The sequence below is a fragment of the Alligator mississippiensis genome, chromosome 4 (genome assembly GCF_030867095.1).
Source record: "Alligator mississippiensis isolate rAllMis1 chromosome 4, rAllMis1, whole genome shotgun sequence".
NCBI lineage: Eukaryota > Metazoa > Chordata > Crocodylia > Alligatoridae > Alligator > Alligator mississippiensis.
This window is the reverse complement of record NC_081827.1, coordinates 248,724,685-248,741,963: the sequence shown is the minus strand read 5'-3', so window position 1 is coordinate 248,741,963 and position 17,279 is coordinate 248,724,685. Positions and strand designations below refer to the sequence as shown.

General features: G+C 43.8%; 1 protein-coding gene across 3 annotated transcripts in view; it reads left to right on the top strand.

The window, feature by feature from the left end:
- Positions 1-17,279, top strand: part of PTPN4 (protein tyrosine phosphatase non-receptor type 4) — a 206,324-nt gene that overhangs the window by 73,607 nt on the left and 115,438 nt on the right. For all 3 annotated transcript variants that reach the window (XR_009462146.1, XM_059727499.1, XM_059727500.1), the window contains exon 3: positions 8,770-8,877. Coding sequence is in view for 2 of the 3 variants with exons in the window: in XM_059727499.1 (XP_059583482.1) it covers positions 8,770-8,877 (108 nt within the window). In the remaining variant the exon portion in view is untranslated. The remainder of the gene's footprint in view (positions 1-8,769; positions 8,878-17,279) is intronic.

The following is a 17,279-nucleotide window of genomic DNA, read 5'->3' as shown; positions in this document are numbered from 1 at the left end:
TTCATGTGGGGAACACCTGTTTAGGAGCCAGATCTCACAGTGGGTGTGGGCATTGAGTATGAATAATGAGGGGGGGGGGGGTGTGTGTGTGTGTGTGTGTGGGAGGGAGGGAGAGAGGGAGGACAATTAACCTCTGGCCGGAGGTTCTAATTCAGAGACTAAATGCTCGTTGTTTTCAGAAAGCTTGGCTTCTGTCTGTCATGCGTAATTATTAAGCTGATTAAATCCTGTTAGAAGCTGTCTATAGGAGAAAATGCCAATAACAATACAGAAATCTGTGCAACACTGTTAAATCATTGCATTGAATTAAGAGTTGGTATCCATTTCACTTGCATCTAAAATCATTTTGAAAAAGCCGCCTCTGTAAGCAGCAGTAACTACCTCAATATTTATTTTGTCATTTTACTGAAATCTTAAAGCAATCTACAGCCATTTTAAGAGGCATTCAACCTTATTGCAGTCTTTGTTAGGATGAAACATCTCTGGAAACATGCATCTTGCATCACTTTGTGTAACTCGTCACTCTGTTAGCATCCATTTAAAATGAGTGAATGAACAAGCTGAGAGTTTAAGGTGTAACACATTTTGAATTTGCATGGCAAGTTTTTGATATTTTCCCAGGATTGTTTTCTTGCTACAGAAGTGTCTTTTCTTTGACCCATGTGTCATGGAGTCCACTCCAGATAGGATGCTTGCTCAGGATCACTGTGGTCTTGTCTGGTCTTTGTGTCCCCAAAGCCAGGCCTGGTGTAGCTTCTAGGGCGGGGTGGGGGCAGGCTTCTTACTCTGAGACCCTGGCCTTTCAGTCGTGTGTCCTTCCCCCCCCCCCCCCCCCCCCCCCCCCCCCCGTTTACTGTGGCCCTGACTTGAGGAGCTACAACCTGCTCTCCTGAGAGAGACATTACTTCTTGTTGGGGAGACCAAGTGTAAGCCAAAGTTCCAAGCAGTAAATAGGCAGCTCTACTTCAATCAAGGCATTTTGGGGGGCAAAGACCTCCCAGCCACAGCTTCTCTGAATTGGGCCAAAGTTATTCAGTTCCTCTGTCCCCAGTCCAGTCCACACAGCACAGAGCAGTCCTAGAGATTGCTGCACTATCTTTTCCCAGTCCTTTTCAGTTCTTGAGCCCCCAAAGCAACTCTGCTGGCTTCCCTCCATTCAAACTGCTTTTCCTTTTCCTCCCACAACCCTCCCTTCCCAATATCAGGAACTTTCTTTGTCCAGCCTGCTCTTCCCATTATACTTATTTCCTGTTCTTCCCTTTGAGAAGGAGCAGAATGAAGGTCAATGGGCCTAGCTACTGACTTTCAGGTGCTTGACATAAAGCACAGGTAGTGTCTCAAAGCCATGGCCAGTCCAAATAAGACCTGTGATCAACTGTAGGATAGACAAATCTACAGTATTCGTCCAGGCAAGGAAGTAAACTGGAAGCTAATTACTAACTAGTGCAGATCCTCAAACTCCATTGTCTGTAAGATGCTCCATTTTTCAATACGGGGCATTTCCGGTTTCTCAATATATGGTATCAACTCCAGCTTTGGAGTAGTTTTAATGTACGGCTTCACATAGAGAATATGTTGCTTAAAGGTAGGTCTGGGAATGATGGATCATACACTGGATTAACTTGCTGTGTTGATACTACTAGACTGGGCTCTAATTTTGTTTTTCAAGATCAAATGTTATGAACAGCTTAAAAAGTTATGCCCTGCTATCTATCCAACTATGAAAACTTTATTTCTTGAAACACAGGCCTTAGATATCAAACTTATTTATGGCTTATGAAAATTTAAGACTAGATGAATAGAAAAATGTTTTGGATTCAGTCTCAAAGTAAGTTTCAGGACACAACCCATTTTAGAAACTTAAGTTTTGTCTATATTGTAATATTTTGCACAACCAAGAACAGCTTTTTGTTCCTGAAAGTTAAGTTCTCAAGGTTTAAAGCTAAGCTCTAGTTACTGATGTAGTGTGCATTTTGGGTGATGTTGTACAGAGTCTTCAGGTTTTGGGGTTTGTGTGTTTTTGGTTTTTTTTTTTTATATAATCAGCAGTAAGTTCTGGTTTCATGGGTTTCATGAATCTGACTTCACAAGAGCCTCATGTGAGAGGGAGTTTTGGGAGCAGCAGGAAGTTAAGCTCTGTGTTAAGCTTTAATTAGTGTTGCTTCTTGAGGCAGAGTTGTATTCTAGGACCAGACTTTCATTTTGGCCTGAGATTCCTAGAAGAAGGGATTACCATTCATGCATAAATAATGACCTCACTTCAGGGTTGTTGTGTATGTGGAAATAAGAACATAAGTGCCATTCTGGGTCAGACTGATGGTCCATCTAGCCTGATATCCTGTCTCTAACAGTGGTAGGAGTGGAAGCTTTGGAGGGAAAGCACTGAACAGGCCAAATAAAAATAAAACAAATAATTTTTTACCTGAGAATGTATCCAGATTCTACATTACTGACTTCTTTTCCATTGGAGAGTTGACCTGCAAAGTCCCAAACACCTCCTTCCACTTCAAAAGGCAGCACTGGTATTGGAAGAAAGGGGAACCAATGACATTTTTGTACTTTAAATGGAGCATAAGCATTTTGAAGTGTTGGGTATTTATTGTGTCGAAGAAAGAGTTTTTTCCTCCTTACCATATCAATACCTGCTCTTTCCCCTACTCTTCCACACAAGTATTCATTATGGGAAGAGGCACAGCTTGCCTTATTTTAGTAGTCATATTATACCCATTTATGATCTAATTTGTTATTGTCATATGCAAAAGCTTAACACGGTAACCAGTTCACTGTCAGATACAGCTCAAGCATACATAGCTGGGGGCAGAAGACTAAGTGTTGAAATTCAGTGGGAAAGTGAAATGAAACTGGGCAGCTGTCAGTGTTAGTAGCGGAGTAATAGGTACATCCCTGTCTCCTTAGTGGCAACTTCTGTGCAGCACAACTTTGCAGTCCTAAAAAAGCCTGTGACATGCCGTGTCACTCATCTGTTATGAGAAGTCCAAACTGACTTGGCATTGTATCATGACAGCAATAAATCCTGTATTCCTAGTGTTTGTTGTACCTACAGTCCATGCTCCAGACCAGCAACCAGAAAGAATGTGTGTGATATAAATGGGAAAATTACAACTTTTAGTCCAGCATGATTGTGGAAATATTCTTACCAGTAGTAAAATCTTGTGACCTTCCTTTTGTAACCAATATGTCCTTATTGAAGAAACGAATACTTACCTAATGTGTGAAATCTAATAGACATGTAAACATGGTTGAGTGGGTGAAGACATCTCGGTAAAATTACACAAATTTTTTTGCAACTTCTGAAAAGGTAGTTTCAATTTGGTAGAGTCCCACGACTTGGGGACCTGTAATGAATATGTACACAGTGTTAAGGCCACAGCTCAACAAGAGAACAGTAATAATCACTTTAATGGGTAAAGCAGCTAACTGTCTTGCCATACATATTAATCTTTAATGTATACTATCAGGGTTAAATTGAAATGGACAATTTTTGTCTGTTTTTTTTTTTTAAATATGTTCATATTAAACTTTAAAGTCGCATGTTTAGGAACACTGCATATTCCTGACACTAAATGGAGCTGACATTGATAAAAGGGACTTCATTTAAAAAAAAAAAAAAAAAAAAATTATCTATAACCTGTACCATGGGAAACTTCTACAACTGCTAGTAGCTAGAATAACATCAGATACCTAAAAATGAATTTTGATCTGTCATGAAGCCGCTGATACTATAGTTCAGAGAATTTCAGCTTGGACCTTTCACACAGTAAACTAGATCTGCAACTTCTGGGCTGGCAAGCGGCAAGATCATTATGCAGAGCGTTTGAAGACAGAGTACATAAAGGTCTGGTTCTACCAGATACTTAGGTTGTTGTATTAGGTGCCAAGGCATTGCTCAGAACAAATCCCTGTTGCTGCATATTACAACTTTTCTACTCTCATCCTAACTTTTATCAGTCAATAGAGGAAAATTGTATCTTTAAGTCTTCATGATCTACTCCAGAGACTTCCTGTACTCATAATTGCCATATTTCTCTTCTGTCAATGAACAATACAAAGTCTTATGCCTTGGAGACTCATTACATTTTTGTGTTACGCTTTGTAACACCAGGTGTAACATGTTGAGTTGCATGTAGTGCAACAAGGGAGTCTCTGACCCAAAGCATCCCACAGTGCTCTGCTTTCTCCCTCATCCCCTTCAAGGAAGAGTGAGGGAGAGCGGTTGGCTTTCTAACACCCTGCGAGGACTAAAACTGCAGCTCTCCTCTCAGCCGTGACTGTTAAAAGGCAGTACTGCCCAGGGGGGAATGTGTATCCAAGGCCTAAGGTTTATATTTTCCTTTTTACCAAAGTAGTTTATAGACTAAATCTTCAAACTGCAGAAATCAGCTTGTCACCTGTAGAGAATATTATTGTAAACCTCTGTTTTTTCTCAGAGTTGCTATCACTGGTTCCAAAACTCTGAATTCTAATTTACCTCTATCAGGAGGAAAATATGAAAAAGAACTCCTTGTGATGCAGTTTGAAGATTGGTTTATGCTAAAATGTCAAATCAATGTCTTCATTAACTCAAATCTTAGAAGTGTTGAAATCAATAAACATCTGTGCAGCTAACAACTGGATGCTACAAAACATTTTCAAGATTATTTTGGGTGGTTCTTTTTTTGGAAACTTCTACGAAACACCCTCTGGCTTCCTCCATTGCTCATACCATGCTATAAATAGTGGGTGTGTGCGTAAGAATCTCTCTCTCTCTTCTCTCTCTTTTCTCTCTCTCTCTCATTTGCAGGTACATATGTGCACATGTATTTAAAATGTACTTCATGGGCACGTCCACACATGCAAGCACATGGGCTTGCAGGAGCTCAAATAGAAGCAGTGCAAATTTGAGTGGGGCTTTTTGTCTCGGTACACGTGCTCAGACATGCACTTTGTGGAGCAAATTGTGCAACTTGAGGCAAAATAACCCTGCTTGGCTCATCCCAGATCTGCAGCCAGGGGAGCTAGAGCCCGGGGCCAGCACCTGTGCTGTCCCCAGCAGTATAAAAAGCTGCCCTGTCCTGGCCCCAGCAATATAAAAACTTGCCCTGGCCAGCAGCTTAGAGTTATTTGCCCTCAGGAGTCTCTGGGGCCCAGCCAATTGGTATCTGGGAGCACTAGCCCCTTGTGTCAGCTAAATTGCTGAAGCATCATCCCAAATCCACTTTTTAAAATACCTCAAAACCCATATTCTTACACAGAACAAAACAGAGGGGGGGGGGAATTGATCAGCTGGGCAATGTGTTATTGCTATATTTACAATCTTAAAGAAATTTAGAAGCCTACCAGTCTCTAGCATCATAATAAAAATAAATCTTGAATATCTATATGGTTTAATGTTTGCTTTGGGTTTCCTTATCATACGGTGGTTGTGTGATGGGGGATGTGGGGTTTGCAGGAGGTGGGGGTGGGGGGGAGGATGGGGGTGGGTGTCACCTTGTGGAGTCACGGTGTGGGTAGGTGTGGGGGGACTGGGTGTGAGGGCTGCTTAGGAGGGGTGGGTCCTCTGCCTGAATGCCGTGTGGCCCCGGCACCTGGCAGGGCAGAGCTGCATTGGTAAGCCGGGAGCTCCCGCAGACACCGCGCAGCAGCAACAGTGGTGGCCAGCAGCAATCGCTGACTGCCCACAGGCGCCACTGGCGGCAGGGGTGGGGGTGGTGGCAAGCGGCCACTGTCCACAGGCACTGCCGATAGTGTCAGTGGTGCCTTTTCTGAGGGGGTGCACTGCCACGCTCAGGGGGTGCATGTGCATCTGTGCGCACCCTACTTATCAGCAATGGCCCCCTGCCCCCCACATGGCAGAGTGCCCTCCCCCCACCACATGGACTACCCTGCCTGCAGGGTTCTGGGCCCCCCCAGGGGGTACAGCTACCCTCTTGGACCCCCTGCTGGTCTCTAGCCACCTGCTCATTTCTCTTTTCTTCTCCAGCCTCCAGAGGCTGGAGATGCGTAGGAGAGCAAGCAGGAGACTGGAGAGAATAGGAAAACAAGCAGGAGGCTCGTTTCCCCCTGCCCCCTGTTCATTCCCCCTGCCCTCCGTTCATTTCCTCAGCTCCCGGCTTGCTCTCCCAACCCACCCCCCACTCAACTGGCAGTAGCAGAGAACGAGCAGGAGACTGAAGAGAGCAGGGGAAGTCACCAGCTTATTTCCAGGGGCTTGGCTCCAGGCCCCTGCTCCTTCCCCTGCTGTCTCCATCCTTGGGAGGAGCAGGAGACTGGAGATGGCCCCTGGAGACATTCCCCTGCTGTCTCCAGCCCCCTGCTCCTTTCCCTGCTGTCTCCAGCCTCAGGAGGCTGGAGACAACAGGGGAAGGAGCAGGGGGCTGGAGACAAGCCCCTGAAAATGAACTGGAGACTTATTCCCCTGCTCTCTTCAGCCTCCTGCTGGTTCTCTGCTACTGCCAGTGAGTGTGTGGGGGCTGGGAGAGCCAGCGGGCAGCTAGGGGAACAAACGGGGGGCAGGGGGAACTAATGGGGGGGTAGAAGGAATGACGGGGAGTTGGGAAAGCGAGCCAGGAGCTAGGGGAACGAACGGGGGTCAGGGGGAACTAATGGGGGGTGGGGGAAACAAATGGGGAATGGGGAGAGTGAGCTGGGGAGAAGGAAAAGGGGTGGGGGGAATGAATGGGGACTTGGGGAAGGTCCCCTCCTCCAACCCCCTACTTACCTGGCAGAAGCTGGGTCCAGGTCCCTTCAGCTTGCACCAGTGCCTACCCGGCACAGGTAGGCAGCATGCTTCAGGACCAGGGAAAGGACCAGTCACAGAGATGGTTTTTGTTCCTGCACGTGCCTCTTGCAGCATCTCAAAGAGGTTTGAGATGCTGCAAGAGGCACACGTGGGCTTGTCTGGGCTTTATTCTTTCTTCCTGTCCTATCAAACAGCAGTGGTGTGTGGAACCGAGAGTGGGTCAGAACTGTCACTTCTGCTGTGCTAATATCCAGTTCTGTTTGTACATTTGTAATTTTGTAATCCTTTGCTTTGAGAATTGTTTGGTTCTTTTTTAATTCATTTGACCCTTACCACTTTTTTCTTTTTTCCATTCATTTCTTAATGTTTAACTGAATGAACAGTTTTCTTCATAATTTGAAAAAGAAAAAAAAATTTTCAAGTAAATCTGGCTATTGTGAGGGTTGGCTTTTATTTACAGAGTCACAGTTGCTCCTCACCAGTCAGCACAACTTCTGGACATAGGTTATGTTGGGTGTGTTTGACTTGCTTGCTAATTTTTTCAGCTGATAAAATCTTATATTATTAGGATTCTTAGGAGTGTTTTATTCAAAGTTAATGCATTTAAAAAGTGAGAGAGAGAAATCTTTGAGTGATGATTTAAAAAAAAATACTTTTTAGAAAAACTATGGTAAACGAGGCATTTATCAGTCATTCAGACTTTTAACATAAATGAAATGCTGGTATTAATAACTTGTTTGTCAACTCTTGTCATCACAGCTTTATTTTCTTTACTGTTTTCTGAATGCTTTGTGATTTGGGGTTTGACTTTGCAGGGCAAACGCTTTTTTTTAAAGAGATTTCGCTTCTTTTTAAATAAAAACCTAAGTACCTAATTTTAAAGCATTTTCAGGTCTTAAAAACTATTTTTGTTCTTAATATCATAAATAACTGCTAAAGCGCGAGTGATTCTGCAATTAATTTATTTAACTTCGTATCTTCTTGATAAATCTCTATAGATTTGTTGCCATTAGTGGTAAAAGTTAAATATTGATAAAATAATCTTGTTTGGACTGAGCAGAGTCGTGGATATGTTCTTCTTTTCATATTTCTTTCCATCTGTCTATAGGAAAGTGAAAAATTTTGACGATATTTTCTAACCATTTTCTTTACCTATTTTTCTTTAATTGTTTAAAAGAAAACTTTTATTTCTCAAGTATTATAATAAATTATTATAATACACTAGTAACGTGTGCCATTTGGGAACAGAATAGCAGCCATCTTTTTATTATAGTTTCATAGTAGTCAGGTCGGAAGGGACCTAAGCAGATCATCAAGTCCGACCCCCTGCCACGGGCAGGAAAGGATGCTGGGATCAATCTGACTTGCTCCCCAACTGCCTACCCCTCTACCTGACTGCCACTGGTTTCCCTGCTACAATGGTGGTAGGGATGAATTTAAGATGATCCTCCAATAATTATCTTCTATACATGGAACCTAGTAACAGATTATAAATTTTCCATATATAGGATCTAATTATTAGGGGGCTGTCTTGGATTCAGGTAAATAAGGTATTTTTCATAGAATTGTATGTAGTCTTTTATCTTTCTTAATGTTAGGTACCTCTAAGGCTTTAATGGTTCAAGATTTACCTTGGAAGTTTGCTTACTTAAATTCAGTTTAAATCTGTTTGTCAGGGCTTGTCATCATGAATCATTTTGTTTAATTATACTGTTTTTTTGTATTTTTTTTAATTTGGCAAAGGAGACTGCTATGTTTTTAAGACTGCATAGATGCTTTTTATGGTCTTATTGAAAAAGTATGGTCCTGGAAAAAATATAAGCATTTGCCTCTAATTAAAAATGTCATTAAGCTTTTTTTTCTCCCTACTCTTAATCTAAAATTGTGTAGTGTTGGGAGAAATATTATGGGCTCTGGGATGTAAATGGTGTTAACACACCTGAAACAACTTGCAGGTGTTGTGTATGTGTGAAGCATCCTGTCTCTGTAATTCTTTTTATCATAAGCAGCATGGCTTTTTGTTCCCCCAGAAACATGATCAGGGACAAGTTCTGTTGGATATAGTCTTCAAGCATCTCGATTTGACGGAGAGAGATTATTTTGGTTTACAGTTGGCTGACGAATCCACCGATAACCCAGTAAGTTGACCCTATTTTATAAATTAGTTATTTGACTTATACATTTTAGGTATTTGTTTCACTATTTGGGAAATGTTGTTATTTTTCTTGGAGTTCATTTATTTTTTTGCATTTAATTTCTTTATTTGATTGCTCATTTTTCCAGGTTTTTTTTTCCCACCAAATCTGGAGTTAAGGCATAAATTGCTTTAGTATGCTTTAGACATGCTTTGCTAGGTCCTCTTTCCTCGATTCTTGTAGTTCAGTCTTGATTCCCTTTCCATTGGAACACTTCTATTTTACCAAATCATTTGATATGGTTGTGCTCCTTTTTTTATTACTTTCTGTGTGCTTTTAAAAAGAGAATTTGGGGTGTATTTAGAGAAAAGTGAGCTCAGTTGATGTCCTGAGAGGGCACTAGAGAGTTCCTCTGGGTACACCTGTTCTAAGTCCTTGGTGTTACCTGGCAGGGCTGCTCACCTGGTCCCACTTCCTTGTGCCAGACCTAGAAATACTGCGTTGAAACTGCTCGGTCTTACAGTCGCAGCTTTTATTTTCTAGACAGATCCTGAGACAACATAACAGGCAAAGCTTGGGTGTCTTTTGAGACCAAAGTTATCAACCTACCTCATAGGGATATAAAAGATGATGAGAGAGAGGTCTCACAGTTTTCTGCCTTTGGTAGCCACTGTTTCCAGTTTGATCTGATCTGCTCTTCCCTATCATTTGCTGCTGTTCTTCCAGGCTGGCACAGTGAACAACTTTCTGGCCCACTGAGTCTAACTCACCTGTTTCCTGCTGTGTCAGAACCAGGTGATATCTCAGTCTACAAGAGAGATCATCCACAGTCTGAGTAGGTTCAATTCACTTGATCCAGGATGGGCTAGCATATCCACTCACTTCTGAATTGTTTTACTTTTTCAGCTTTCAGACTGTATTTTGTGATGTGTGTAATACCATTAGCCAGCACAGCATTTCTTGGGATAGAATGGTCTTTCTCCCTGAATTAAGTTACAGTCTGTTCACTTTGTGGAAAAGTAAGGTTGTGGGAATGAGGGCTCAATAATTAAAGCCATGCAGTTGCTTTGCTTGCTCTGTATGCATCTTGTTTTTTCACTATTTTTGTTCTAGTTGTTTAATGTTAATAAATAAGAGCAGCATTTCAGTCGATTCCTGACAAGTGATTTGAGAGTCTAGATGAGCACAGATGCAGAACATTATACTGTCTTGTGAATAGAGTCAATGAATTAATGGATCCAAGGAGCCACAGTGACAAAATCAAAGGAAAGCAGTGCTGGAAGGGACCTCAGGAAGTTACCTAATCTAGCTGTCTTCTCCAGGTGGGATCAACCCTGACCATACTGTCCTGGTTATGTTCTTGTCCAACCTGCTCTTAAAAGCTTCCAAGAATGGAGATTCCACAATCTCTCTGGGTAGCCTGTTCTAATGTTTAACCCCCTCCACAGTGAAAAAGTTTTTCCTCATAGCCTATCTAAATTTTCCTTGCTGCAGTTTAAGGCCTGCTCTTGTCCTCTCCTGTGTGGCCAAAAAAAGAGTTTATCCTCATCCTCTTTATAACCATCCTTCAGATACTTGAGTTACCAAATCCTTCTCAGTTTTGGTGGTGAGGATGCAGGACATGAATAGGCAGGTGATGAGGATGTGAGAATGGAATAGGCACTGTGTGTGGTAGGAAGAGTTAAATCAGATGGCAGCAATGGCTAAATCAAGTGGTTGAGTGAATTAATCAAAATGGCAGTTTTGTAGCGAAAAGGGTCCAATTTAATTAAATGACAATGATTGACAGGGGAATGAATGCTTTAAAAAGGCATAGCCAGCGCGGGGTGGGAGAAGCAGCAGCATAGACTGGGTGGTGATTGTAGAAGATTCTGTGCCTTTGCCAGATTTCCAGCTGTAGCTTAAATAAAGAAGGTTTTGCATTCCTGTTAGGTCTACTCTTGCTTTGGAGCTGGAAGTGGTGCCCGCCTTCTACCTTGAATAGGGAAGTCTTAATTTTTTAGGCAGTGCTGCAGAGAAAGCATTTGTAGCCTTTTTTTAACACTGAGAGGGGAAGGTTTGTTATCTATTCATCTAAGTCAGGTCAATCCACCTTTTATAGCCCTACCAGACAATTGTCAGAGGATTGCACCCAGTACAGAGTGAGGTTTCTTAACAGGTATCCTTAAACACCATTTAAGGGTGCAGGAGCAAGCTATCCCAGTGATGTGAAGTGCAACAGGAGACCAGCCTGGCTAGATAGCAGTCCCTTCAAGGAGCTGAAACTCAAAAAGGAATCCTATAAAAAAGCGGAAACTTGGTCACAGTACTAGGGAAGAGTATGCAAGTATTGCATGGGCAGGCAGGGAGACAATTAGGAAGGCCAAGGCACAATCTGAGATGCAGCTGGCAAGGGACATGAAAGGCAGTAAAAAGGGATTCTATAGATGTGTCAAAAGTAAGATGAAGACCACGGATTCCATAGGTCCCTTGCACAATGTGGAAGGCACTTTAGTCACAGGCTGGGCAGAGAAGGTTTGAAGTATTAATGCCTTTGTTACTTCATTTTTCATAAATAGAGGCAGCTATCAGCTGGCGAGTGCAGCTGACAACAGAGATAAGGAAGGAGACAAATGGCATAAAGTGATAGTAGACCTGGTTAGGGAGTGCTTAGAAGCTATATGCTTTCAAGTCAGCAGACAAGGACGCACCTGAGGATACTGAAGGAATTGGCTGAGGCGATTTCTGAGCCATTGGCTATCCTTTTTGAGAACTTGAGGTTGGGTGAGACCCTGGATGACTGAAAAAGGACAAATAATAGTGCCAGTCTTTAAGAAGGGAAAGAAGGAAGATCCAGGGAACTACAGACCACTCACCCTGACCTGTATACCTGAAAACATCATGGAGCAGGTCCTAAAGGAAGTAATCCATTGTGAAACACCTAGAGGAGAACAAGGCGATCACTCAGGCACAGCCAGCACAGATTCATCAAGGACTAGTTGTGCCTGACCAATCTGATTTCCCTCTGTGATAAGGAGACAGGCTCTGTAAATGGGGGGAGAGCAATGGCTGCGTTACACCTTAACTTCAGCAAGGATTTGACACTCTTTCCTCATTAACTAGCAAAGGAAATATAGATTAGATGCAAGTACTTTAAGGTGGATACATAACTGGTTGCATCATTGTACTCAGTGAATAGTCCTCAGTGGCTCAGTGTCTAGTTGGAAGGAAGTATCAAGTGGGTTCTCCAGGGGTCTGTCCTTGGTCTGGTATTGTTCAACAGCTTCATTAATGATACAGATGATGGGACTGAGTGTATAATTAGCAGATTTTCAAATGACACCAAGTTGGGTAGAATTGCGGACACTCCAGAGGACAGGGGTAAGATTTTTAATGACCTGGATAGTCTGGAAAAGTGGTCCACAATCAACCAGATGGGATTCAACAAGGAGAAGTGCCAAATTCTGCATCTAGGATGGAATAACCACATGCACAAATGCAGACTGGGGAATGAGTGGCTGGGTTGCAGTACTGCAGAGAAGGATCAGGGGGTTACAGTGAACCATAAGCTGAATATGAGCCAACAGTGTGATTGTGTTGCAAAACAAGTCAACAGCATCCTGAGTTGTACTGACAGGAGTATCACTTACAAATCACAGGAAGGGATTCTTCTGTTCTATTCAGCACTGGTGAGGCCTCACCTGGAGTACTGTGTCCAGTTTTGAGCCCACCTTTCAAGAAAGAGGTGGACAGTTTGTGAGGAGTCCAGTGCAGGGCAACAACAATGATGAAAGGTCTGGGAGTATAGGCTGAAAGAACTAACATTATTTAGCTTGGAGAAAAGACTGAGGGGGAGTTGGTAACAGGCTTCAAATACCTGAAAGGTGATTTTAGAGAGGATGGAAGTGGACTTTTCTCTGTGGCTGTCGGGGATAGGACTAGGAGCAACAGCCTCAAGCTCTACCAGGGGAAATTTAGGCTGGAAATTAGGAGAAAGTTCCTGATTGAATGGTCAGGCATTGAAACAGGCTGCCTAGAGAAGTTGTGGATTCTCCATGCCTGGAAACTTTCAAAAGCAGGTTGGATAGACACTTGGCTGGGATGGTTGAGTCAGGAATGATCGTGCTACATGACCTTGTGGGCAGAGATGTGGGTTTTCCGGAAAACTTTGACTTGGAAAATTTTCCAGTGCCCTAAACGGAGCGTGCTCTGATTTAGCATCTTTATTTGACTTGTATTTAGTAAACAAAACTAAAAGAGTACCCTGTGTTAATTTTATGTCCCAGTAGCCACAAGTATTTGAACTGAAATATTTGATTAGGAAAAAAATTAAATACAGCATACTTAATGTGGTTTAAATGTCATTTATATTCAAACATTCAAAGCTTCATGTGGAAAGAAATTATTTGTACTGGAATACTTGTAAAAATGTAAAGACAATACACAATAGCATGTACTTCCCTTACATTGTTTGTTTAAATTTAAGGAAAAAAAATGAAAGCACTGAAAACTGTTGACACTAATGTTAGCGCGCACAAAGAACTGCATGGTATGCCATGGTTGTCCACTCGTCTGCTTCAGCAGAGTTTAACTCTCTTCCACTGAGGTTACTGCAGCACCTCCAGTTTCATTATCACTGTCTGTAGAATCACGTGCACTACTTACTAGTTCCATTTCAGAATCAGATTGATGCAAATCTGGTTCAGAACTACTTGGACCACTTTCTCTTTTGCTAACGGATGGTTTTAGCAATGTGTCTATGTGCAAGGGCAACTTATCACACTGTATCTTCTTCACTAATTGTGCTTCTGACTGACTCTCCAGAAGCAAGAGATGTTGAGAAATAGAAACAAACCTAGTGGTGTGTTCATTTGTTGGTCTCTTCCTCTTTGTCTTGATTGAGCTGAAAGCCTTCCAGTTCTGTTCACAAAAAGCTGCTGTTGGTGCAGTGCTTTGGCTCCTTAGAGCAATGCTGGACAGCAGTCGGGTGTTACAGTATCCCTGTCACCATGTGAGAGGAAACATTCTCTGCTGCCCGCCAAACGATGTCCTTGCTCCAAAGTTTTTCTTCTGTGCGGTATTTGGCAATGTCTGTTGTCGTGGTTGTTTCGTTGATGTTGGGGACATTCTTAACTACTTCCATCATTGTATCAAGAGCAGTTGATAAATGATCTTCTGATAAATGTTGTCTTCCATGTTGAGGATCCAAAAGGTTTGCTGCCAGATGAACTAGATGAGAGCAAAACTCAGGTCTCTTAGTAAACATTTGTTTTACAACTACTTTTTTTGGATAGAAGTGAAGAAGGCAAAAGCTCAGTTAAACTGACTGAAAATCTAACTGATATTCGTTGTCTGAATATCTCTGGAATATTTGAAAGGCTTGGTGTATCTCCTTCAAGTTTATTGATAGCCACTGAAACTGGTAGTAGCAAATTGAATGCTCCTTTTAACTCAAACCCAGAACACAAGAATCTGCTTCTGAATGTTCATGGGAATAATCTGGGATACTGTCATCTATTGAAGCACATTGCAAACAGTTCTTTGTGCACAGCAAACTATGAAAACACTTCGTAGCCGAGCCCTATCTAGCTTCTTCTGGCAATAAAAGTGTATTTTCCTTCCCCTGCTTCTTTCCCCGAATCAATTAATTGCATTACTGTCCCCAGTTTGGGCCGAATCTGAATCAAATACGGCCCGTTTTGCACGCTCTCTGTCGCTGCTTGACCTGGTACTAGCAATGGGGGACAACCTAATCAGCGACCTAATGATCAAAGGGAAGCTGGGTGTCAGTGAACACGAGCTGATCACCTTTACCGTCTGCTGTAAAGCTGGCAAGTCAGTCAGCAATACAGAAGTCCTCAACTTCAGGACAGCTGACTTCGACAAGCTCAGGAAGCTTGTCAGGGAGGCCCTAAAGGGCCACAGTGCAAAGGGGAGGGGAGTTCAGGATGAGTGGTTGCTCCTTAAGGGAGCGATCCTGAATGTGCAAGCAAAGTCTATCTTGTCTAGGAGGAAAGGCAGCAAATGGGCACAGCAGCCCCCTTGGCTCTCCAGGGAACTAATGGACCTCCTGTGTCTAAAAAGAAAGACCTAGAAAGGATGGAGGACTAGATTCACCTCCAAGGAGGAATACTCTGCACTGGTCCGGACCTGCAGGGAGTGAACCAGGAAAGCCAAGGCTGCGACAGAACTCCAACCAGCTACAAATATCAAGGACAATAGAAAGTCCTTTTTTAGGTATGTGGGGAGCCTGGAGGAAAAGCAAGGGCAACATTGAACCCCTGCTAAACCGGATGGGGCAACTGACAACCAATGCCCAGGGAAAAGACAACTTGCTAAACAGGTACTTTGCATCAGTTTGTCACCAGTCCCATGGGATGCCCATGCCCACTACGGGACAGGGAGGCCTGGGTGAGGGAGATTCCTTACCCTCCCCATCAATGCTGACCTCGTGAAGGAACATCTTGAGAGGCTGGATACTTTCAAGTCAGCTGGCCCTGACAGTTTACACCCCAGGGTACTCAAGGAGCTGGCTAGCATCATGGCTCAGCCCCTGGCATGGATCTTTGAGAGCTCCTGGTGCTCTGGTGAAGTGCCCAAAGATTAGAAGAAGGCCTGTGTGGTGCCTATCTTCAAGGAAGGGAGGAAAGTGGATCTGGCAAAATACAGGCCCATCAGCCTGACCTCCATCCTGGGAAAGGTCTTGGAAAAGATCATCAAAGAGGCCATTCTTAACAACCTGGCTGATGGCAATATCCTGAGGGATAGCCAGCACAGGTTTGTTGCAGGTAGGTCTTGCTTGACCAATCTCATTTCCGCCTATGACCAGGTGACCTATTACCTGGACAAGGGAGAAGGGATTGATGTCATATCTGTTGACTTCAAAAAAGTCTTCGATCTGGTATCCCATGATCACCTCTTAGCAGAACTGGCTAGCTGCAGCCTCAGCCTCATCACAATCAGTTGGCTGGGGAATTGGCTCCGCGACAGGACCCAGAGTGTGGTGGTTGATGGAAGTCGATTGTTGTGGTGCGCTGTGACAAGTGGAGTCCCTCAAGGCTCTGTCCTAGGGCCCATACTGTTTAACATCTTAATTAATGATGTAGACATTGGTGTCAGAAGCGGACTGGCCAGATTTGCTGATGACACCAAACTCTGGGGTAAAGCATAATCACCTGAGGACAGGAGGGCGATCCAGGCAGACTTTGACAGGCTCAGGAAATGGGCGGATGAGAACCTGATGGTGTTTAACACCAGAAAATGCAAGGTCCTCCACCTTGGGAGGAAAAACCTGCAGCATGCTTATAGGCTCGGCAATGCTATCATAGAAGTAGGGTTGGAAGGGACAGATCTTCAATCTGACTACCTGCCTGGGCAGGAGGAAAACTGGGCTCAAATGACCCCAGCCAGGTAGGCATCGAGCCGCTTCTTAAAGACCCCCAGGGTAGGAGCCAGCACCACTTCCCTTGGAAGTCGGTTCCAGATCCTAGCCACCCTAACTGTGAAGTAGTTCTTACGGGTGTGTAATCTAAACCTACTCTCCAACAACTTGTGGCCGTTATTCCTTGTTATCCCTGGGAACGCTAGGGGAAACAAGGTCTCCCCCCAAACCCTTCTGGTCCCTGCTAGTGAGTTTATAAGATGGTTACCAGGTCCCCCCCTCAGCCTTCTCTTGTGAAGGCTGAACAGGTTCAGGTCCTGTAGCCTCTCATTGTAGGGTCTGCCCTGCTGTCCCCGGATCATGCGGGTGGCCCTCCTCTGAACCCTATCAATGTTGTCCACGTCCCTCTTGAAGTGGGGTGCCCAGAACTAGACACAGTACTCCAGCTGCAGCCTGACCAGTGCCACGTAGAGGGGGAGGATCACCTCCTTGGACCTACTTGAAATGCACCTGTGGATGCACGATAAGGTCCGGTTAGCCCTGCCAACTGTGACCTTGCATTGTTGGCCCGTGTTCATCTTGGAGTCAGTGATGACTCCAAGATCCCTTTCTGCCTCCATGCTCTCAAGAAGGGAGTTTCCCATCTTATAAGTGTGCTGCCGGTTACTACTGCCCAAGTGCAGCACCCTGCACTTGTCAGTATTGAAACGCATCCTGTTTTTGTTAGCCCGCCCTTGCAACCTATCCAGGTCTTGCTGCAGTCTTTCCCTCCCTACTAGCTTGCCCACCTCACCCCAAATTTTGGTATCATCAGCAAATTTGAACAGGTTGTTTTTTACCCCATCGTCCAAATCGCTGATAAAGAAATTGAACAGTGCGGGCCCAAGGACCGAGCCCTGGGGGACTCCGCCGCCTACTTCCCCCCAGGTCGAATATGACCCGTCTGCCACCACCCTCTGAGTACGACCCTTCAGCCAATTCGCAATCCATCTGACTGTGTAGGCATCAATGCCACAGTCACCTAGTTTTTTAATGAGGATGGGGT